The sequence below is a fragment of the Xiphophorus maculatus genome, chromosome 4, assembly GCF_002775205.1.
Source record: "Xiphophorus maculatus strain JP 163 A chromosome 4, X_maculatus-5.0-male, whole genome shotgun sequence".
NCBI classification, from domain to species: domain Eukaryota; kingdom Metazoa; phylum Chordata; class Actinopteri; order Cyprinodontiformes; family Poeciliidae; genus Xiphophorus; species Xiphophorus maculatus.
Genome location: NC_036446.1, coordinates 14,917,798 through 14,943,128, shown reverse-complemented (window position 1 = coordinate 14,943,128; position 25,331 = coordinate 14,917,798). Strand labels below are relative to the sequence as shown.

General features: G+C 37.1%; 1 protein-coding gene across 2 annotated transcripts in view; it reads right to left on the bottom strand.

The window, feature by feature from the left end:
* Window positions 1–25,331, bottom strand: part of cdyl2 (chromodomain Y like 2) — a 36,388-nt gene that overhangs the window by 6,498 nt on the left and 4,559 nt on the right. For both annotated transcript variants that reach the window (XM_005804977.2, XM_023332710.1), the window contains exons 2-3: window positions 10,034–10,640; window positions 4,060–4,277 (exon numbers count right to left, since the gene is read on the bottom strand). In XM_005804977.2, the coding sequence (XP_005805034.1) occupies window positions 4,060–4,277; window positions 10,034–10,640 (825 nt within the window). The remainder of the gene's footprint in view (window positions 1–4,059; window positions 4,278–10,033; window positions 10,641–25,331) is intronic.

Below are 25,331 nucleotides of genomic sequence, written 5' to 3'. Positions count from 1 at the left end.
AAGTGGTGCATACAGTGTAGAAGAGATTACCAGATCTATCGCTTTGAGGTTATCTTAAAATGATGTCTCAAAATATTAGTTTACAAAAAAACACTACTTGAAACTAACTACTACTATAATTACTACTAATAAAGTACTCATTTTGCACCTTTCCAAACAGAAGTCGCAAAGTGCTACACAAGATTCAAAATAATTAAGAGGACAAGCAAGTAAAAGCAGCAATATGATAAAAAATACCACCAGCTAATAAAACATGACTACTCAAATTAAACTTGCAATCAAAATAAAATCTCGGAAAAACAAAAATTCTTAGAACACATGTAAAACATAGCTTGTATGAGGCATGGGATACCTGCATATAAACTATGTTTTTAAAAGACATTTTGAAGATAAACATGAGTTTGCATGTCGGAGAGTCAAGAAAATCAATTCCCTGACCGAAAAACCTCAATCTCAGCTGAATGTGTGGTGTGGCCTGGAGAGTTTTGGCAGAGGAGCTGACCTTTCAGCCAGGTGAGAAACAGGTTTGGAGATTTTAGATACACTTCAAAGGAGGCCCAGAGTAGTTACTGATGGTCTTCTAGTAATGTGGTCTCTTTTTTAGGTTTTGGAAAGAAGTCTGACTGCTGCCTTTTGAACTATCTGTAGTGATTGTAAGCTTTCTTGGCTCAGATAAAGATATGATGAGTCACAACAGTCTAATTTTGCATGAATCACTATCTCAAGATACAGTATATTTTTGATTAACTTGAACTGACCTTCCTGAGACTCAAAAGCTGCATTAAAATAATAATAAAAAAAAAACTAAACTGACATGCTTACTTAAGATAAAGTGAATATTGAAAAAAAAAAAAATTAAAAGGATAGGTCCAACTTTACAGCTAAGAAGGTCAGATGTGTCCGGTCAATAGGAGCGATTGGTAAATTCAGTCCCATCCAGCATTTGATATCTTGTAGCTTGTATGTAAAATTGAGTTTAGAAGGGAATAAATAGATGTGCAGATGCATAAGAGGGAAAATTAATGCTATGTTTACAGATGACATCCCCCATGACAACATGTTCAAAGAAAACAGGAGGATTTTAAGAGTGGATCCCTGATGTACTCCAAAGATCATTTTGATTGAGGATGACAGACTTGCCAACAAACACAGGAACATATCTATCCTGCAAGTAATAGTCAAACCACCTTAAAACCTTACCAGAAATGATTTTAAAACCAATGATTTCTACAGCAGCACAGAAAATAGGAATGCTATGACGTATTAGCTTCTGTAACAGGAAAAAGTACTCTACTTAAGGCCTCAGAAAGATTTTCCTCCTTGGAAAAATGTACCGGGATAAATTTCCAGATTTTCTAAAGTGAACCTATTCAGCAAGCACATCCAGGGATTGCCTTGTCTCTGCAGCTTCAAAGAACGAGAGGCACAAAAGGACGTATCAGAGCTGTTTGATAAGCCCACATCTTATGGGCTTACTGTTACACATGAAAGTACACACACACATAAACACAGCCTCACTTAGGCCACTTGAGTGCCTGTGAGGTACAGGCTGCCTTGCCCACAACGCTGCATCAAAGCGAGAACAGTCCTGTGTGAAGGCTCAGAGTAACATGTGAGCAGCAGAAAAAACCTGTTTGCTCAGAGTTATCAGGCTGAGGTGGATGACTGCGATCCAGCTCATCATCTCTGCCCAACCCTGAGCTCTAGAAACACATATTAAAGCAATGCTGAAAATGAAAAGAAAGAGATGAAGGCTCAAAATAGACAAACTTGTACAGTACAGACCAAAAGTTTGGACACACCTTTTAATTCAATGAGTTTCCTTTATTTTCATGACTATTGACATTGTAGATTCACACTGAAGGCATCAAAACTATGAATAACACATGTGGAAATATGCACTAAACAAAAAAGTGTAAAACAACTGAAAATAGCCCTTATATTCTAGTTTCTTCAAAGTAGCAACCTTTTGCTGTGATTACTGCTTTGCACACACTCTGAGCTTCAAGAGGTAGTCACCTGAAGTGGTTTTCACTTCATAGGTGTGCCCTGTCAGGTTGATAAGTGGGATTTCTTGCCTTATAAATAGTCATGAAAATAAAGAAAACCCATTGAATTAGAAGGTGTGTCCAAACTGTTGGTCTGTACTGTATGTGTAAACTTTTGCCGTAAACATTTCCCAAAATCAAAAACCCACAACAACTTAAGAGTTGCTGCCATGTAGCTAGAAAACAAGTAACTTAATCAATCCACAGAAAATGTAGCAGTTTGTTGCTGACTGATTGTGGAAATAAGCATCCAAGCTCATATTGGTGGAATCCTGCAGGCAGCCAGTTTACAACGCATGAAGCAGCTGAGAAGAAAGCCATTACCTGACATCCTGAATTGCCTCTCACATTTTTTTTTTTACCTTCACCGCCACTGACAATTCAGTTTGTAGAAATGAATGCCGTTTCATCGAGAGAATTTATTCTCAGCACAACTTCTGAACAGGGAAGTTCCGCTGAGAGTAATTTCTTTATTTGACACCAGATCAAGTCAGGGAGAAACCTCTGGAGGCAGGTTGCACTGTTCAAATTGTCGCTCCAGGTTGATTTTGTGAAGGGAGTTTAGCTGACATAGCGTCAGCAGGTGATCGAGGAGACTATGGAAATACCGGCAAACGCAGCTTGGTGCAGATTTTGCATCTTTTATGCCTGTAGAGAGAACACAGCTGGTACACCAGACCTAATCAGAAATGCTTCTAAAAATAGGGAGACCCCGCTACCAGTGGGTGCAATGCATTCAGTCTTTGCCAAAAAATATTTGTTGCTTTTAATGATGCTCCTGCAAAATATATATCTTTGTAATCAGAGTGGTCCTCTTGGAAATGCTTGAATGTTGTGCAGCATTGATGGTGCTACAGGAAGATCAGTTGAAACACTGGAAATCTTCTTTAGGGTCTGCACTTCTCTCAAAAGGCTATTACAAGCTTCTTTCCTCTTTGAATCACCAGCATAATCTTTCCACTTGTTCAAGTATCATCTTGCCTCTGTGAAAACAGATGGCTGAACTCTGGATTAAATGGCCTGTAGCCCTCATAGTAAACTTTTCAAAGCTGGCTTTGGCAGGAGGCAGAAGACATTTTTTTTCCAGAAGTACGCTAATGGCAGCTTTATGCAGCTGACACCATCACACTGGGCAGATGTCAAACAGAACTGCTGTTCCTCGATCTGGCACATAAAAAGCTCAGTTGGAGTGGTTATGGTGCCTTGCAAAAATAACTTGAATCCTTTAGATTTACAGATGCTCCCACCTCAGCTGTGGATCTCTGCATCTACTTGAAAGTCACTGTGATCTTGATTATTGCTCCCGCCTCATTTCATGTAGGAGGCCACGTCTTAAGGATTTTCACAGTTTTAATGTCTTTCCAACTTTATTCCTGACTTGTCTGGTGTGTTCTTTGGCATTCTCTATGTTTTTGTTCATGAATATTCTCTGGCAAAGATCTGAGGTCTGGAGAGAACAACTGAATTCATACTAACTACACACAGATGGTGTCTGTTCAAGGATGTGATTGATTGGACTAGGTTTTATTTAGGGAGGGCTATCGGAGCAAAGAGGGATGAATTCAACTGCACCATACTTTTTAGGTTTTTACCTGGAAAAGCAGTAGTCTTCTGCTGTTTCACAGAAATGCACTACTTTGTGTAGGCCTACCCAGTACATTTTCAATGAAATACACTGATGTTTATGGATGCAATCTGGCGAAATGTGGAAAAAATTCAACAGATAGAAATCCGTCTTGTAATATATGGAACTGATTAGCTTTTCTACACATTTCTTATTTTTACTGCAATTCTCTGTTTCAATATCCTTGAATGACCTTATGTAGGGATGGTGCTGTAGAAATAAGCTTACATCACAGAACAGCGAGTATTCCTAAATGCAACCTAATACTAAATGTGAGGCATTTAAAAGTTGCCTTGAACTTTATTTACCAATACAGCACTGAACAATACCCCCAAGAGGGACAAGACAAATGAAAAGGAAGAAATTGTTGGCAGGTTTTCCTCTCACCTCTGGTGTTAGAGCATTGTTGTCAGTGGTTTGGCTGGAGAGCAGGACATGCGTAAAGCCCTCCTCCTTCCTGACCACAATGTCTCTGAATCGACAGTTGCTCTCGTTCTGTCGCACGTTATACCTGAGCCGCTTGTCAAACACGTAGCCTTTCTCCTCCGCCAACTTCCTCTTTACTGAGCTGTGCAGATGCATCTTCCCATTGGTGAGAGAGGAGCCTGAATGAGGGGTGACAGAAAAGATCATTTTTATTTCTTTCTAAGGGAGTTTGTATTTGACAACTTATGATTAAACTCCATTTGCTCTTTTTGCAGCTCTGTGTGATGTCAGCTCTTTTCATGTGATTTTTGTCAAACACATTCAAATTGATGGGAAAAAAATGGTAAAATAACTGCAGTTTACAGAATAATTCTTGTTGAAACAGAAGGAAAAAAATTGCTTTCATGTCTAAGCTGGAGCAGAAATTAGCTCTGTGTTCAGAAAAAAAAAGAATCACTGACTTTCATTTTCACTTAAACTGGAAGTCAGTGATTATTATCTGAACCTGCAGTCTTAAGGACAAAAATTATGACAATTTTTTTTCTACTGAACTTTACTTGTTGTGTTTGTCTCTTAGACAAAGAAACTGAAGGAGCATTGCTGTGAATAACTGTCTTTTCATGACATGTATTTTACTTCTGGATCAGCCTCTATATATTTAGCTGTGTCTCTCCTACAGTAGATGAAGCCACAAAAGGAGCTACTCCTGCTTTAAACTTATGTCTTTAACATAGAAACGGTCACTACCTGCAAACTCATAGTGATGTATTGCGCCAAAGTAATGACACAATGCAATAAACTGTCCACTGTTGCTTCATGCTTCTTTAGGAAGAGGGATTGCTACAAAGAGAAGTATCAACCACAAAGTGTGTTTTCTAACCGGGAAAAAAGATAACACTCCGTAGTGTGTAATACAGTTGGTTGAAATTACCTTAATGAGATGCTTCTTATAGGGATCTACCAGTCTCTACCATCAGTCTTAGAAAAGAGAGGTGTGAGCCTCTGTCTCACACCTGACAGAGGCTGTGAGATTTTTAAAAGATCTTTTGAGTTTACAGCCTGGTTCAAGTCTCCCCATGGCATCTCCATTAGATCAAGATCTGGGGTTCAACTCCACACGCATCTTTCCCTTTCTATATTCCCAGCCAACCCTTGGTGGCTGGGAATATATACAAGCAACTCATTGGAACAAAGTGTGTTTATTTTTCTAAACTGTATAAGCTTACAATTAGTTTAGCTAAATTGAAAAAAAAAATACATGTATGTTACCAAAATACTGGTACATTTTGGGCTATTGTCATCTTCATTGCATTTGTATATTTACAGATGGTCTCACATTTTCGTCAAACACCCTCAGATACACTTCATGGTGGATTCTATGTTTATTGTGCTGGCCAGGTTCTGCAGCAGCCCAACAGCTCACACCATGATATATGAAGCTCTATGCTTCTCACCTGGTTTGAGATTATTTTCCTACTATGCTGTACTTTGTTTACACAAAAAAAGCCCTCAGTTCTGTTGTGCAAATAATTCAGACTAAACTATCCAAAGAACATTATTCTAGAAGTGCTTTTCTTTGAGACATCTCATTGTGTCCCACCATGCTTTTCACTCTCACTTAAACAGTCAGGAGCATACCATCAACAAAATATTTAATACAGACCATTTAATCATGTGCACCTGATGTGATAAAATTGTGTGTAATTTCAATTACTCTAAGTGGGAATACATGTGGAGCTGCTGTAATTTATTGAATTTCTTTTTTATATTTCATTAACATTTTCAATTTTTATTTGCTTATTTAAATTAGATTTTTTTTTATTGTTGTTGAAATAGATATTAAATGTTCATAAGTCCAAATATGTTAGACAAACACACAGGTGTTGCATGGTGTCCTATATTTTAATGTAAATGTTGAACAGAATCATCCAATTTCACATGTTATTTCTTATCCCTTCAGCTCCATTATGATACTCTTTAATTATTTTTTTTTTCATAACAGATCTCATTGTGTCTCAAATATACAACATCTGGGGGACTCAGCTTCAGCCTAATATTATGTAAGAAACTGGAGGAAACTGAGTCACTTCTGAATGAGCTTAATAGCACATCTGCATCATCTGAAGGCTTTTTCTCAATTCATTCTCTGAAGTTTCACGGTGGACTTCAGTGAATTCTAGCCTGATTTCATTAATATTTAAGAGCTGCAACCTTGATTTGTAGCACAGTCACACTGAGCAGAGGATTTCCGTCAAAGCACAACCTCAGCTTATGACGACAGTCAGGTGGAAAAAAAAAAAAACAAGACAAAGAACAACAAGTTTAGCAAGAAATTCATGTCTTATCCAAGAACATCTTGACATGATGTGGGAGTACACAAGAGCACAAGTCACTCAGAAAAAAACACCACTTCCTTCACAACAACCCATGTGGTGAGGCCTTTTCACTGTACTGCCAATTCATCCAATATTCAGAAGGATGACTTTAAAAAGCATGTTTTTTGACAGACCGTTTTTTTAAGAAACAATGATTTGATTTCACCTCTGAAGTGCTTAAAAAATATTTTTTAAATTGACAGCACTGTTAAGGAAATGGTTGTGTTCAGTTGGTGGTGATCTGGTCCCTCAATAGTTTGTGGCAAAAGTAGCATGCCTCCAGAAGAGTCTCTTAAAAGTGAATAATATACTTTTGTGAATTTAATTTTTGAACCAAAGAGATGAGATTTTATTGCCCACAAGAATTTACTTTGAAGCTGCAAGGTTTTGTGCTGAGAACTTATGAGATTGTGGACAAAGACTGGGTGAGAATAGTCCCTATAAAAATAATAAGGAAAATAATGAACATTCTCCATGAACATGCTCTTTTTAACATCTCACTTGCCCATCTTCCATGTAAATATCCATAGAGAAATAGATATGTTAATGTCTATTCTCATTTCTGATAATATATGTGTTGTGATTTTAAAGATTTGGAACATTTGTGTCAAGTACTGGCAACCAAATATATACTGTTTACATATATATTTACATACTGCAGTGGATTAATGAGTGGAGCTGAGGTTGTTGAATGAGATGAGTGAAGTATTCTTCTGAGGATTAGGAGATTAGGATGTATAGTGGCTGTCAGAGTGACTGATTGCTATAAGACAACACAATAATGTGACCCTATTGTTAGCATATAGAGAATGTTGCATGGATAAATACCTGACAGATAAAATATTTATCCTTGTAAAGCATGTTTAAGTTCACATTCTGGTGCACCTGCTAAGTGTGGGTAACATATGGAAACGATTTGATCTTAAAGGAGTCCTCCTTGAAGAGAAAGTTTATTTAGCTGACAGTTATATTAATGCTATGATTCCATGATTAAATGGGAAAATAAGCAAGATGGTAAATGCCTGAACTGCTGTCTTTTCCTATATACATTTTGGTTAGTGATGGGCCTGGAGGGGAAATCTCAGTAATTGGGAAATTAACTACTTTAGTCATTTTTACCCAAAAATCCAATATCTAGGTTTTTACTTTATTTCTTTGTTTTCAAAGTTACAGCAGCTACAAACCAACGCAGCACCAAGAAATGGAACGATAACAAATTGTCCAGACTCTTCTTTACACATCAATACAAATAATAAAAAAAGAGAGGAATCCCTGTTGATACAGAATTTTGCTAAATCAAAAAAGACTTGTTCAGAACAGCAGTAATGATTAACTACCATGGATCAGACCCTGGACTGTGACCCAAGAGTGAAATTCAAAAGGTGTTATCACCTCTCATTGGGAGCTTTAACAAGCCCCAGTGTGTAAAACCACAGCTCTCTACATTATAAATGTGAGGCTGCTAAAGTATTCAGCACTAAGCTCTATCATAGAGTACATTGATTATCATGGAATAGGAAAACTCTGTCATAGAGAAGAAAAGGCATTTTAGAAATGTCAATTTTAAATTGCAATAATTGGAGGAAAATATGTGACGCTTAAAGGATTTTTAAATGATAACCTACTTCTTATTTTGTCTTATTTTCAGCTTCTTTATTGATCAGGCTTCTGAGAGCATTTGAGCCTATTTGGACAGTCATGCCATGTAGTTGGGTTCAAACAAATGGGATGAGATTAATAACTTGGATACTTATAAATGTTAAAGTTTTCTTCATATTGGATTTGTGAAAAGTATTGACTTGGTCAACTTTTAAACAACAGAACTAAAAACAGTTCTGAAAAGCCTTTTCTTGAGACTTGAAGGCATGAAAATTTCCCTGAAAAATTCTTCCAAGGGTTAAAATATTTGTTTGTGACCCGACAGTTAGAAACAAAATAATAAAAATGACATCAATTCAAGAAACCCAAGAAATAATGTTGCATATCCCCAATTTAAATTAGTTGGCAATCTTTTACCATGCTTCTGGACCAGTTCAGAAAAAGCAGTCTGTGCTCGATACTTTTTGTGAAAAAATACTCAGCAATACAGCTAAAGGGATAAAAAAAACTCCGGAACAGCAGTAAAGCTTCATTCAAATCACAAGGTTTATAGTAGAAAGGTATGTTATACAGTTTCAACTCTCCTGGAGCCTGCAATGGGTTTCTTTCTGGACTTATTTGTATTTAACTCTGTCCACATTCTTAAACTCTTACCAACTTTCCCTCTCCCCACAGTATCAAACTTATGTTTGATGCTGTTGTTTTACTGTTGGGATGGTGTATTTAGGCTGATATGGAGTGTTACTTTTCTAATGTCCAAATTTTGGTGTCCTTTTACAAGAGCACCTTCTTCCAGTTGTGTTCACCACATAGTTTGTGACAAACTCCAAGTTGGAAATTGTATGTTTTCTTTTAACACTGGCTTTCTTCTTGCCACTGTTCCTTAAAGGCCAGATTTGTGAACAGCATAGATGTCCTGTTGACAGGTTCTCCCACCTAAGCTGTAAATTTCTAACCCTTAGTATATAATCAACAAGCATCAGTGCCCACATTTCCTTTCTCATAATTTTCTGAATGTATCTTGGTAAATATATATCCTGTTTCTGTGCACCACAGACAATTTTAAAAGTCAGTGTATCTAACCATTGCAATATCTTTGAATGTAATTGGTGGAGTGAGCTATCTGTCAAAATATTACACCCACCTCTGTTTTGTACATCATTAATGACAAGGGGATATATACATGATGAACTGTGACATAAAGTGAAAAACCAACAGGAGCAATAATGGATGGTCAATATTTTCACCACAATCTTTCCTAGGTGTAATTTGTCATTGTGGGGGTTGTACAGAGCTGATTTGGATTAGATATTTAAGTACAGAGCTTAACTATTTTATTTTCCTGGAAAAGGTTAAGTTCAGGAAAAAACAAATCATTTTAATAGATTTTTTATGTTAGACTATGTAAAACTGTGTGAAAAAAGAATTACATATTTCAAAAATACAATTTTACTAAAAGTGATTTAGGACAGTTTTTTACTCAGCTAACATTTACTGAACCCATTTTTAGCATTAATTCCCATATATAAAACAATAAGCGGTTGAAACTAATTTGAACATTTAAGGATCTACAATTGAGCGATAACTTTATATAAATGCTTTCCAACTGCATTCTTCAAGAGCGGGCTTTTCTGCATATCTTAAATGTTTCCTGCTCCACCACATCCATTTTACATGACTCAGCATGTTGTCAAGCTCCATAGAGACCTGGAAATGAACATTAACTTCATCCAGGCGCCTTGAACAAGAGAAACATCTATAACAAACAGGACACTAGCCACTGACGATGACGTCTCTGCTTTACAGGCAAACAGAAATTTTTTTTGCACTTACCACCAGCAGGGCAGTGTTGTGTTTGTGTTGTGGACTCTATTGTGAAACCTGTCACAAATCAACTTTTTTTTTAATGTACTATAATCTTATCTGGGCTTACCATACGATTTGCTCAGTTAACATCTTACCTAGTTCAGTAGTGAACTGTGATCCAGTGGTATCTCTTTGTCCTAGTTCTGTTTCCCCCCTATCTGACGGCAGTCTATGTGACCTTGGTGCTGTACTATACACAAGAGGCTCCATCTCTCCGTTCTGAAGTCCATTATGAGGAACCCTCAATAGGGCAACACAGTGAGGCCCACTTGATGGATGAGCCTTGTATGTCATGGCTTTGCTCATTCTCTCCCCTAAAGGAGGTTTCCCAGCACCAGCACCTACTTTCTTCTGTTTATGAGCGAGTCCCGACCCTCCACTTCCAATTCCTAAAACGGGTCCAACTCTCATCCCCACAGCTGGACCACTAGTCCTTTTCTTCTTACGGGCTTCAGACCGCGCCCGGGAGTTTTCTGTAGCTGAATGTTGGCTGGCTGTGAGGGGCTCCCCGTGGTTTTTTGGGATCTTAGGTCGTTTATGTGAATGCCATCTTGAGCTGTTGAACTGGTCGATGAATTCCTCGCAGTGCATCAGGTGATGCTCCGGTTCCCAGGTGTCCTCCTTACGCCCATAACCTTTCCATCTGATCAGGTACTCCCACTTGCCCTTCTTGTTTCGCCTCTTGTCCACAATCCGCTCCACCTGAGGGGAACACAGATAAAGCACATTAGGGTTGGATGCAAGAAAAGGTTGGCTAAAATATTTTATCAACCATTCAAGATGGCTAGTGTATGCATAACAACTAAATTTCCCACTCATGGTGCTAATATTAGGCTAGCAACTTCTTTGGAGAACAGCAAAGGGTTATCAAAGTATTTAATATTTCAATATGATTGATGCAAAAAAGGAATTCTTTGTATGGATTATGACACAAATGAGTATATTCAAACTAAACTGTTTTAATCTCGCCAAGATGAAAATAGCTTGGGGAGCATTGCAGAGACAGGCAATCTGCCCCTTCAGTTCCTTGCAGACGGGGACAGAACTATCATTAGAATCAGCGGTGAGCTGCTTCTAGAAGTTTAAAAACTCTGGTAGCATAGCTAGTCAATCCTCTTTAGTCGAAAAGGCAAAAGCAAAAGTGTTATTCTGAGGAACTTTGCTAATTAGGCTGACAAACGGGAAAGGCCAAATGGTGGTGGTAATCCTTGATGCTAGCTAATGTGTAGCAATTACCCAAATAGACAATAAATACACAGACAACACATATAAATAACATGAAAATTCTGCACCACGACAACCCTAGCGGCTGATCACAGCAAGTCTGTTCCTCTGTATAAGGCATGTCCTGGTATAAACATGTACATTTTATGGTCTAATGAAAGGAGTTATTGAGTATGGTGACAGGTGCTGATAAATGTAGAGAGTCAGATCTGATTCTGAACCACTGATTCTGCTACACTCACTTTGTCATAAGGTCTCCCTAAATTTGGTCTACCCCATCCTGTATTCAGGGAAACCAGGCACACTGATGAACTGAATGGTTAATTAAAAACACAAAAAGAACTACATCAGGATACTTTTTATGAACTGACTGTTAAACACATATTTCTGACATGTAATAACCCTTTATCCTCATCTAAGCTTGGATTAAAGACTTCTTCACCAGCTACCCACGAGCTGGTAAAACAAGCCCACTTTGCTTCCTCACCTTGATGCTTGACACATCCGAGAGAGTTAAATTCACTAGAGTGGTGCGACTTATTACTGGAGGGGATGACTCAGCACACATGAAGGAGGTTCAGGAAGTGGCACAGCAGCACTCCATACCTGCTGCTCAACACTAGCAAAGCCAAATAGATATTGGTTGACTTTAGGAGACAAAGACAGGATGTTGTCTGACTCCATATGAACAGAAACTGTGAGGAGAGAGCGTCATCTTACAGGTTCCTGGGGACATTCATCACAGAGACAATCTGGGGGAACCAAAGCAATGGCAGTGATTTACTGTAGGTGGCACATCAGGGTGCAGCAAAGAAACAGTTAAACCTGCTGAGCTTTTACCAATCCACCACTGCAGATTGTGATGACATCTGTTTAGCTATGCTAAGCTGACAGCTCGGCTTTGAAGCGGAAAGCAATACAAAGAAAAATAAAAACAGCTCTGAGCATCATCTGTTGCACCTTTCCATCCTTAGAAGAAAAAACTCTGAATGTAAGAATGTAAAGTCACCCTCTGATTTTACTGACCCATTATAACATCATTCCCTGCAAAAGGTGGTACAAGTATATACAATCTGAAACAAGTAGACTTAAAAACTGTTTTTTTTAATCAAAGTTGCTATGTTGTTAACATATTTTATCCCCACCAAACCCACCAGGAAGGGAGGAAGTAGCCCCCCATTTAATCACGTTACATTACACAAGGTATGTTCTAGGATCTGATCTTTGCTCCTTTTTATTTGCTTACAAACAGCTTAAATATCAGTAATACCATGTTAAAATTACAAATCTACTAAAACCCTTCAGACACAGACAAACTTTCTGTTGTACTCTATTGTGAGTCTCACCGGGCAGTGACAAAATGTTCATTTTGTGATATCTGCCAAGTTCAAGATAAGAGCTAGCCCTCTGAAAAGGAAAGATAAGTGAGCACACTGGAGCCCAGAAAAGCTGTGAGGCGCTATCATTTCTCTAATGTCAGACCACAAGTAAGAGCGTTTTACAGTAGAATTTCACCAGAAAAGACCTCATAGAACTATGAAACACAAACATCAGCACTTTGAAATGAAAAGTAGCAGAAAAAATCCAGAATGAACCATGGCATGAGTGAGAGAAGCATACAAATGAGGGCCGAGAGATTTTATTGAATGTTTTTCAAGAATATCAATAAAAAAAATTATTTTCAACATACTTTTTGGTTAAATTATGACAGCTTCGGGCCAACCCATAAATGTGCATCGGCCCACAGGGCCAGAGAAGGATAAGCGAAGATCCCCTGATTTTCTCTCATTATGGGCCTGCTGGATGCAATGATCACTGCAGCAGTACACTTTATGACAGTCTAAGTTGCAGCCGAAGAAGCTCTCCTGCTACATCCTCTTCAGCTGGAATTTCTATTTACCCATTTTCTCATCTGCTTGTGTTTTATACGTTTTCCATTGGTTCTCCCACAACTGGGTATGACCCGCTAAAAACAATTACCTAAATGGCTCCACGTGTTCCACTTGTTTTTGTTGCATTACTTTTACCTCGTGTATAAGGATATCTATTGGGCATGGTAAGGACCATGCCCATTGTTAAATAAAAAAATATGTCCCCCCTTTCCTGATTGGAAAGGAAGAGGGAACCTGTAAAACTTCAATGTTAAATGTAAAACAGTTGAAAATTTGGGTGCACCTAGCCTGTGTGCTGGTGCACCTTAAAAATGTGTTGGGCACTTTAGTGCCACCAGAGCAAAAAGTTATTCAAGAGACCTAGCTAATCAAATCTTTGCAGCCTTTCACTATGTCGCAGCAAGACAACTCAGAAAAAAAGCTACCAGCAGTCTTCTGACAAAACAAACAGGAAAATGTTTAAGAAAAACCAAATACAAAGGCAGAAGAAAATATACAGTCAGAGCTGACTGGATTTTGTAGAGTATGTGAATGAGTGAAGGTGACACATATTGAACACCATCTCTTCTACTAGATTTGCAGACATTTAGATCAGCTATTCTGCTGTAAAGTGTGCAGCTTGCTGATTCCCCTGCTTAGAACTGATAAGACCAACATCTGCTTAGCAAAATCCTAAAAGACGCAACATTCAGAGATGACATGTTAATTACGCTGTGTTACTGTAAGAGTATGATCACTTTATGATTGATTCTACATTCATGGAATATTTAAAATGCTTTGTTTGAAGCAATTTATCTCATGCCCCAAACTTTCCAGGTGGAAATCAATACCATATAGCCCCATGTAATCTGAAGAGGGCATAATAGTTAAAAAATAAAAAAAAGTGATGTCTGTCCAAACCCATCACACTGATCCTGAGGGAACTGTAGTTACAGCAATAACTAGGTCAGTATTTACTGATTTTTTTTTTTTTTTTTTTGCAGAATCATGAAGAAAACGAATGGAGAATCACTACAGTCACCTATTTTTTCACTTGATGTTTCACCAGACATCTGAGATAGATGGATACGCTGCTGTGACAGCTCATCATAGCTTGACTGACTTTCTCTCTAACCCCTCCAATGGGTTCATGCTGCTCTGATAGTCCCTAAAAGTAGCTTTTTCTGAGAATCGTAAGGTAAATGAGGCTGAAAACTTAGTTCACAACTAGAAGGTTACTTATATATTTAATAAAAAAATATTACCAAAGGTCAGTTTTAGTATGCAATTAGAAGTAGGCTAACCTTCAACGTGTACACCTTAAAACATTGGCGATTGAGAGATTTTTTAATGATGTTAAAAAATGCCTATATTCTTAGCAATTATCTAATTAATTTTCAGTGTTTACCAGGCTGGTTATTATCACTTTTTTGTCACCATATCAGATTTTTATATTCTTTAATTTAGATTTGATTCAACAAATTCTGTGTGGTTGTCCAATAATTAATTTTTCTTTCTCAGGCCAAATAATCTTTTCATCCTTCTCTTGGGAGAAATATTCTGAGCTAATTTCCGTCATGATCAAAGCCTATCCTTTCTCTGCAGTTATGGCCAAGATCCCCATAATCTAATAGATGTGATATTTAGAGTGATAAGCAATTACTGCTTAAAGAGGTGCTATATATTTTAAACCATTTATTTTCTTTCTAAGATACTGCTTTGAACAAGGAATCACTAGAGATTTCACACATCTTTATATGGTATCCTTTCAAATTCACTGTGTAAATTGGAGTTATTTCTGAGATATTCTTCGAAGCTTTAAGAAATCCTTTAGCTTAGATCTGATGCACAAGCAAATCATAACAGCACGAGAAACCACACCAAGAACTGCTAGAGCTCTTGTGGTTAGCACTGTCACCCAACAAGCAAGAAAATTACAGATTTAAATTCCTGTGTGCTCATCTTGTACATGTGTGACTTTTTTTAAGGTACTCCAGCTTCATCCCACAGTTAAAAACATTTTCTAGGATAGTTAGTGGTTCTAAATGTACCATTGAGCTTGCATGGGTCTTTGTTTCATCTGTCACTGCCTTTGTTTTGTCATGTATCTGGAGAATAAAATTCTTTGAACCCTAAGAAGCTCACATACCCTCCAACCTTCCAGATACCTTCATGAAAAGGCCCCCACTCAACCCTGCCAGGATAAGCGGGTTTAGATAACGGATTCATGAATGAACTATTTTTTAGCTAAAGGAGTTAGCTAACACGTTAATAGACTACAAAAGGTTCTAGTTTGGTAAAGTTCAGCAAAAGCGCACATCTGCTGACCGATTAGCATGCCACCTTAGAGTATATATGAAGTAATATGTCTTCTGCCTCTGTTTTTCAAGGTGTGTCATACAAGCTGTATTTTGATTAAAACAAAAAGTATCACAGAAAGCAAAATATGTACAACATCTTCATTAAAGTTCATGTGTGTGTATATTATTGTATTTTAGCTCTTACGTAACTGTACACCAGTGCACAAATCAAGTTCCACAGAGATATGGATGAACAGATTTGGGAAATTGAGTGGCTTGCACAGAGCCCTGACTTAAACTTGATTGAGTATCTTTGAAATGAATTAAAACAGCGCTGGTGAGCCAAGTCATTTTGTCCAGGCAGCTGGACAGTTCTAGAAAGCCGTTTCTTTTTAAATGCTTGTTTATGGTTCCAGTGCAAAATTTAAGATGGAATCTTGATATATTCCCTGATTTTTCATTCAAATAGCCTTCTTCCTTTCAAAAAAAGAAGAAAACAGCACCTCAACTGTATTCATGTCAAACAGGTGGATGTCCCACAGGCATTGTGTTTATTCTTTGTGTTTCATTAATATTTCACCATATATTGCTTATTATGTAGGGACTAGATGCTGGGTATGCTTTGGCTTAATATTTTTAATGAGTTAACTTGTTCCCAGATACAATTTCTCAAGATAGTAATTGTTTGTTCAACCAAATGTGATTTATATTTGGAGGTTTCATTGTATTCAGAAAGGAATGCTAACGTTCATGTGTGCAGATTAGTGTATGGTTGGGTAAATGTACCAACAGAACCAAAAGGATTAGGTATTGAAAAATCATAATCTGGTCCTTTACTATGAATGTATAAGTTTGAAGGTTTAAACATATTCTAAGCCTGGATTTACACTGCATGCGTCTCTGTTCTGCTGCAAACTTAGCTGGTAAGGTGATCATGAAGGGATCTGCTGTAATTTACACTATGTGAGACTCCGCCCTTCTGAGAACCTCAGAAGTGCTCCAAGAAGCATGTGTGGGAAATGAGAGATTGTACGATAAAGCCAGTGATAAAAAGGCTGAGTGTTGTCATAAAATACTGGAGTTCTCAACTTTCAAAGTGACAATTTTTCCTTCACTGCTCTCTAACTTCATGTACTCTGACACTCCTACAGTGAATTGAGCAAGAGAACTTGACTTAATAGGTTTTAAAATTATGTACTTTTGTGTGTATGCATAGCTAATAATAATACATGCATAAATAATAGTATAAATGTACCCATATTTTTATTAATGTGGCTAGTATTTTGAGCAAATGTAGTCTGTCTTGGTGAATTATTTTGAAAATATAGATGCTGTACTTGTGCATTCTCCTGTCGGAGTGGTGTGATTTTTGAAGATCGACTCCGGACCTATTCTGGTGTCTGGCAAAAATAAGATCTTTTCTAATTTAGACAGATGGTGATGTGGAGGTGTCGTGCATGGAAGTTATGTGTAACGTTCTCATTGACTGGTGTGTATTTAATGTGAAGTCCTTTATGTAGTGGAGCAGAGATAAAATAACTGCCATGGTGTCCCGGAGTGTCCAGAGGACATTGGAGAAATCTTTTATTGCTTTTTCTCTGTTAAATATAGTCCATGAACTATCACATTTGCTTAGTCCGCCATATTTGTTTACTATGAATTCACGTTTGGCCTCAAGGTTTTGCGAGATTTTCTGACGACATCCAAGTGTTGGTGAGTGAAATCAATTTGTGTGTAGTGTGTTACTCCTGCTGTGTGGCTGTACACCACAAATCTTAGGACCAAACCTGTTAGTGTCATGTGTGGTGTATTTGGTATTGAATGGTATTACTGAAAACACTGATACTGTGAAAACTGTAGATTTTTTAAAACCATATTATACCTTGAGATAGGTACCCAAACCTTGCCTATATATAAATGTTGGGCACATCTTTTCCTGAACACTGTTCCAGATTATAGAATTCCCTGTACATGTCTTCATGTTAAACCTGCTAAAATGTGTCATACTGTCTCTGGACATCATCTCAGCATACTCTGCATTTTGATTCCTGACTGATATGCCAAACACTGGCTTCTCTTATGCTTCTCTTTTGTGAGGCTTAGTCTTTAGCACTTGGGGAAGGTTTTGGATTACAGATCTCATTCTCTTGAATAAATGCTTCGTATTTGCACCACAAATTTGTGATGTTTAGATGAATTGATTTTCTAAAATCTCTGCATTATTTCCTACACCAACTTGCATGAAAAAAACCCAAAAGTACAATTTCCATTCCTGTGGTGACAGTTTTCAGTCTATTCTTTTATTCAAATGTAACTTGCATGTAGTAATACTTTATGCTTTCAGATGCTTTGTGCACAGTAAAAGAAGTAAAAAGTTTTATTAACAAAATATGGAAGAACTAAAAACTTCAGTAGAAAAAGTTCCAATGTCACACAGAAGCCTAATGTTCATAAACAAAATGTGCCACACTTTGGAATAACCATAGTTTACACAGTCTTGAAAGAGTTCAAATAAAATATATTTGCAAAGTGTGGCTGGAATTATTGATGTTATCAAATCTCACCTGCACAAATTTCACCGCAAATCAAGAGGTTACAAAAAGTCATAACATACACAGCTGACATAATTTTTAGGTGTGGTTACATGTGCAGCTGAACACATTTCTGACCACAAGCATTAGTTTATCCTACTGAACAAGCACTAAAACTCGTGAGAAAAGGAAGTAGCTTCTCCCTACATGCAAAACTGTTGTGAACAACATAAACATCAAGCATATGCCATGATAGCCAACTTCAGTGTTGCATTAGACTTATGTGAGGAAAACGTATTCAGCTCTACTGTTCTGTCTATCCAATTACCTGGTACTTGACGTACTTTGATATCTACAGTAATTAAAATCAATTACTGTGAAAAAATATTAAGCGTACTGAGCAAGTTGAAAACAGGAATAAGTGTGTATCTAATCAACAATTAAACAAGAAAACACACGAGTTGTGCTAAAACAAAATTGAAAGCCAAACAATGTATTTTTTCTTCACCACAGCTAATTAAAGTTAAGCATGACCAGCAACAGGTTGACCTTCCTAGCCTAATAATCAAAGGCAATATAAGTCAGCCAGATGAGTATATTGTCAAAGAGAAATATTGATGATTATTTTACGACAAGTTAAGAGTTTGTAACAGTTTGTAACTGCAGTTTTGACTAGTTTATTGTATCATACTTTCCATAATGGCCTCTCAGTTAAACTACAAATCCTAAAATCCATTTGGACAGCATTATGTCAAGCCTTGCAATCCCAGTGTTTGCCCTTTGAAGCGTTTCAAGCTGAAACCTGAATGAACATTTAAACTACCTAGTGAAAAGCTAGAAACAAAGAGAATCTGAAAATACAGAGGCAGATGTGCTTTTGTTTATTTAAAACCTCAGCCTACTTAGTACTGAATGCACAAATTGATTTGCTGACAAGGAATCTGAGAAAATTAAGTTTGAACTTGCCAGTAATCTGTTTAATACAGATGAGAAACAATTCAATCAAACTCCAACACATTTTAATGTTTCATCAGCGACAAGGTGTCCAAGCACTACAGAGACTGGTGATTCATGCTTGCCATTACCCAACTGTGAGTTGTTTGAACTTCATTCAGTAGTGAAATATTCCATGACTCAAAGCCGGATCTCAAAATATTATTTAATTTACAACCAAGAAAAAATATGAGGTGTACGACTGGCCTTTTATTTTACTGTAGGTAGTTATAACCAATTTGTTCTGATTTCTAATAAAATTTGGAAAAGTTTGTTAATATTTCTGTATGAATATTTTCACAAAAATATTGGAAAACATGTTCAATTAAAAGTCCTTATAAGCCTGTAGGGCCTGCTGTCGAGAAACATCCTCACAGCATGAAGGTACCAAAATTATGCGTCACAGTGGGAATGGTGTGTTTGTGGTGATGTGTTTGGTGTCCACCAAACTTAAGTGTCTTATCTGATGGTTAAAAAGCTCCATGTTGGTCCCATAAGACCAATAATATTTCTTGCACTTGACCATGTAGTTGCCCATGTGCCTTTTGGCAAACTCTAGTGGAGCATTGATATGAGTTTTCTTGAGTGGCTTTCTGATTGCCACTCTGCCATAAAGATTTGCCTGGTGAAGAACCCAGGCAACCGGTTTTGTGTGCAGACTCTCCTAGAAGCTTCAGCTGTAAATACTTCAGCTGAAGGTGTCCTGGTTTCCTCTCTCAGTAGTCCACTTCTTGTATAACTCTGAAGATGGCGTAATCTAGGCAGATTTTACACATGGGCTATATTTCTTCCATTTCTTGATGATTGATTCAACTGAACTCGAGAGATGTTCAGGGCCTTAGAGATTTTTTTGTATGCATCCCCTGACTTACACGTTTCAATAAGCTTTTTAAATTAATTTTTTAAATTATACATGATTACCACCATGTTAGTAGCAGATACCTGTTGGTTAGTAGAAAAGATTTTTTTTTAATGGGAAAGTGTGGGATGTATTTGAACTTAGTCTCTTTTACTTTGATATTTCTAAATATAATCCAGAGTTACTAATTACTTTCAGATGTCACTCAGCTAGCAAATACAATTTAATCTGTGTGTAATTTAATCTTAGTATAATGTTAGTTTTGTGAAGAGATTCACTTCCCATGCACAGGTGGTAGAGTTGAGAGTAGCTGACATGAAACCTATTTGCATGTACAGAGCAAGAAAACTTGCAATAAAACAAAAACTCAAGCTGGCGGTTTGCCACAGCAAATATGTAGAAGTGGGGACATTGGTCAGATGAAATAAAAACTAATCTTTTAGGCCTATATATAAAACACTTTATGTGGTGGGATTAGAACACCCAAGACACATAATCACCAGAGAAAAATATGGAGGCAGCATCATGCTGTGTGGATGCTTCTTTACAACAAGGAAGTGGCAAGTGCTCAGATCTGAAGGGAAGATTGAGAATGTGTGTAAAATTTCTTCAAATGCTGGCAAAGCTGGTAGACAGACCTGAACATCCTGCAGCTGCATCTGTTTCCACTAAGCACGGAGTCAGGGGAGCTGACCACAAATGCACACCACACTTTGAAATGCTTATTTGTAGAAAAAAAATTAATCTATGGACCCCTTTTGCAAAAACAAAAACAAACAAAAGCAAACGTAAAAGACAATTGCAGTTACTAAGCTTGGTCACTGTTTACGTGTAAACAGTGAGAGAAAGAAAACACACTCTGAGTCAATTCTAATGTTTCCATAATATACTAGTACTTATACTATGAGGCTTCCTGCATATGAGGTTTTCTGCATATTTTGCATCTTTAGAAAAATGGTCCCTTGTAACTCATTAGTGCAATATTTGGCCATACTGGAGATAGAAAAGGTCAGAATCTACAAATGATCATTTCTTCTTCATACTGAGAAAAACACCTGTATCCCCTGCTGCAAAGACATAGTGCTAACTATTAGCAGAAAACATCTTGGGAGTCACCTGTTGCATTACTCATTTTGGTCAATAAGCAAACAGACTGAAAAGCTACTTGAAATCCTTAACAGCAAAAAAAAATGCTAAAAGTAGCCATTTTAAAGAGTTCTTGATGGAGTTGGTCATAAAACAATGAAGAATATTTCACTGAAGAATCTTCTTCCACACAGCACAGCGGGTAGAGCTCCAAATGCAAAACACAATGAGAACAAAGGACAAATTTTAAAAGCTTCCTCTGGTTTATTTTGATTTGGTTTCTGCCTTTAATTTCCAGCCAGTGCATGTCAGGATGTTGGTCATATCTACCTGGGTAAGTTGGAAGTCATCACTCTGGTTTGGATTAACAACACCAGTAACATATGTGCTTCAGCAGGATCGCCGTTAAAATAAAATATGTTTAGAATTATTACATAAATACCTGATATTGTTTACCAAAATACAATAGCTTGAATCAGTTAAGAAGTTATTACATGGAATTAAGGAAAGCTTTGTTAGGATTTTAATATGCTTCTTATGCTTGTTTTTAAACTTTGTGCAATTTAATTGTGATTTATGTTGAACAGTACTTTGTGACTTTTGTCAGTGAAAATAGCTTAATAAATAAACTTTATATGCTTACTACATACTTTGCTGTGGTCCATTATTCAAAATATAGTTTTATTTTTTCTTGTTAAAAACTGATTTACCACTCACTCAATCAATCAAATGGTATTTGTATAGCACATTTCAGCAGCAAGGCATTTCAAAGTGCTTTACATCATATCAAACACAGAAACACAATGCAACATAGAATCTACAATCAAAACACGACATTAAGTCAAGTTTCATCAATAAATTTGTAATTGATTACGTTTCAAATACAATCCTAAACAGGTGAGTTTTTGGTCTAGATTTAAAGGAAGTCAGTGTTTCAGCTGTTTTACAGTTTTCTGGAAGTTTGTTCCAAATTTGTGGTGCATAGATGCTGAAAGCTGCTTCTCCTCGTTTGGTTCTGGTTCTGGGGATGCAGAGCAGACCAGAACCAGAAGACCTGAGAGGTCTGGAAGGTTGGTACAATAACAGCAGATCTTTAATGTATTGTGGTGCTAAGCCGTTCAGTGATTTATAAACTAACAACAGTATTTTAAAGTCTATTCTTTGAGCTATAGGGAGCCAGTGTAGAGACTTTAAAACTGGTATCATGTGCTCTGTCTTCCTGGTTTTGGTGAGAACACGAGCAGCCCACCAAAGAAGGGAATTAGAAGAGATGACACAAATCTCTTTTGTTTATTAGCTTAAGATTTTGGCTTTGTGAGCCACAGAACTCAACAAATGAGATGACTAATGCTGTGATTAATGGTGTATTTTCTTCAGACCAAGGAGGCATAAAGTTATGCCTACTTGATCACTCTGTAATTTTGATTTCTATTCTGAATACAAGGACATGTCTAAGTATGGAAATGAATCTGCAGTATGCTTATAGACCTTATGTAGCTGCTCCACCTGTCTTATCCCCAACATGCTCCTCAAAAGCAGAAACTAGTACCGTTGCTTGAGATGGCAAGACCGAGAGCAAAGTTATTTCCTGCCACGGCATTTCATACCTCACAAGTACTGAAGTTTTAAAGGTTCCCCCAACTACAACATTTGTATACATTAGTTTTCAGACACCATGCAAGAAAAAGGTTCTGTTCAAAAGATATGTGAAAAAAGCTACAAGAACTCCTAAAGCTGGGTGCAATAAGAGATTGTCAATTTGTTCATGCAACTGTGGGAGAGAGAACATTTTTTTTATGTTCTTGCAGGGGAGGGCTGCTCTGTGGGGTGGAAACCTATCTGAGGACTGAGCTCCAAGGTGGAGCCTCAGGTAAATATGCAGTATATTGTATAAGTAGGGGTTTATAAGCACCTCTGAATGGCTGCCACAGGAGATTCAAGGATTTCTCAAACATATATGAATGAGTGAAAGCAACACTCCTTCTATGTTTTTGGTGGAGGCATTACATCATGATATAAAGCAATAAAAAGTCAATTTTGTAGCTTTTCAAGTTAAATCTCATTTAGAAGAATCCCCTTCATGCCAGATTTAGACTGCACTGAAACTAGCCATAAAGTACACCACCTCAACCAGGTCTTGGAAAGATTATTAGGACTGCAGTGCACAACTCATCACATGTAATATAGTATCCATACAGAGTGCTAGATAAAAAATTAACAAGGCTTTATATTAGGATAACATCTGTTGGTCAATATTGACATGAGGATATAAAAATGTGCATGCAAGGCATAATGGTGGTGGTCATAGAAATATCCTACCAGAGAACCCATACACCCAAACAGTCATTTACAGCTGAAGTACTGCATACTTTAATACTGCTATGACTGCTGAAATTTGATTTATGGTGCTGATCTAAAAATTATTTTAACATGTTTGCAGCAAGCAGAACAGCATGCTCGCCATGGCACTCTGATCTACAAAAAGGCGTGACATATTGGTATTCCAATAGCTTTATTTAAGGACAATGCAAAATAAATCTCATATTTTCTCCGTATGTTTTGTGAAAGAAGTTTTGTTTTCTTTAGCCACTTCACAATGGGCTAAAAAAAAAATCACAAGTGACATTTGTAGAGTACTCCACATAGAAAACAAAATTCAGCATGAGAGACTCAGTATGGAATTTGGATATACCATCTCAAGCCAAATATTGAACTCTTTCCAAATTTCATACAGTGACAACAAAGTGCTGAAGTCAAATTCTTATGCAGGGTCTGCAAAATGTCTCTCTCAGGACCTGGCCAATCTCAATTCCTTCAGTCTTTAAGTTGCATCCATTTGATCACATCTTACTGACGCAGTTTTAACAACAGAGCTCAAAAAAGACAGTTAATGACCCAAAGTTAAATCTGCTATGAGAAGTTCAATTAATTCAAGATGTCCTTGTGCAAAATATTCCACCTTATTCCTTGCCTGCCAGATGACTTGAAAGGTCAAATTAATATGAAATGTATGAGTGCCATCTGAGTATATGTGCATTTTTAAAGTCAAATAGCAAACATCAACCATTCAGATAAACCATGTGGAACAAACATAAAACAAACATACACACACAGGAGTACTTTTGGAAAGTTAGGTTTCACCTTTACCCCCCAAAGTTGCTGTTCAGGCATACTTTATAGCAAAATGTATTCTGGTGGAAAATTACGGCGACAACTGAAAATGTGACATACTAGGTAAGGGGCAAGTTCCTTCTACAGTGCGCAAGAGTGGAAAACTTTGAAAAATTATTGTGCTTTCTTTAAAATGTTCAATTATATGACTTAATTTAAGTTATATAAATTAAAATGTGTTATAGTCCATTTATCGTTATCAAGATGAAAGGACACATTGACAAAGCTAAAGGATGTTGATTTTAATTGGCTCCATTGAAGAGCCAAGTACACAAGTAAAGAGGTTCTAAGCACAACTATGGGAAAAAATGAACAACCACTGATCTGTCTCAAATGAATGACTTACAGCTGTGGTGTTCAATGTCAGTCCTTGGGGCAAATATAATCTAGATTTTTTCTCTGGTTCAACACATCTGAATCAAAGGAGGTTTCCTTGCCAGGCCTCTGCAGAACTTAACGGCAAGTTGATGAGCTCTGTTGGAGGAAGAAACTAGCCCTTGAGAACTGGAAATGGACACCACTGGCTTAGTGCTTTTGGAAATGTATTTGCATCAATGCATGTTAATCTATTATTATGCATTATAATGTTTATTTGTTTTTAGTATTACCAAATAAGCTCCTTTCTAATATTAATGAAACAAGTGATGAATCCTTGTGATGGTAAAAATTAAACCAGAAATAAAATCTCACTTTAAAGGTAGCAAGACAGAATTCATTATGTACAGCGAAAATACGAAAAATATTGCGTTGAAGTCACAGTATAAGTTCACCAAAACCATTTACAAAACTTATACCTGAATAATAAAGTATCAACAGTGAAATTATAGTCTGTTGTTCACACTTTAAAGCCGCTTTCATTAGTTGTTTCTTAAAGCAGAAAAAGATACAACAAGACAGCAGTGTCATTCATGCTTCTGCTGCTGAGTCATAGCTATACATGAGGACCTTTCAAATTAAAAAACACCGAAAAGCGTTTCATAATGTGCAACAAAGAAGGTTTAGTTCAAAGAACACTATCCGCTATAAGCCTTGGTGATAAACTCAAAATTCTGACAATGACTCCCATCATTTTGCCCATGTCGGTATTTTTGGTGTAACGAACAAAAAGAAAAGTCTTATTTGTCATTTTGGCTATGTAAAAATGTTTAGGTAGGCTTAGCCTGGTCATTGTCAATCTCCGCTCAATTCTAATCTCTCTTCAGTGCTCTATCTGGGCTTCCTCCCATTGAATTGGATTCCTCCAGTATCCAATCAGCAAACAGAAAGAGAAGTTGTGAGAAATAGTGTTAATTTTCTGTGCTGTTGTAGGATTATAGTCTGCCTGTAGTTTTCAAAGAGTTGTAAGTGCTGGCAACACT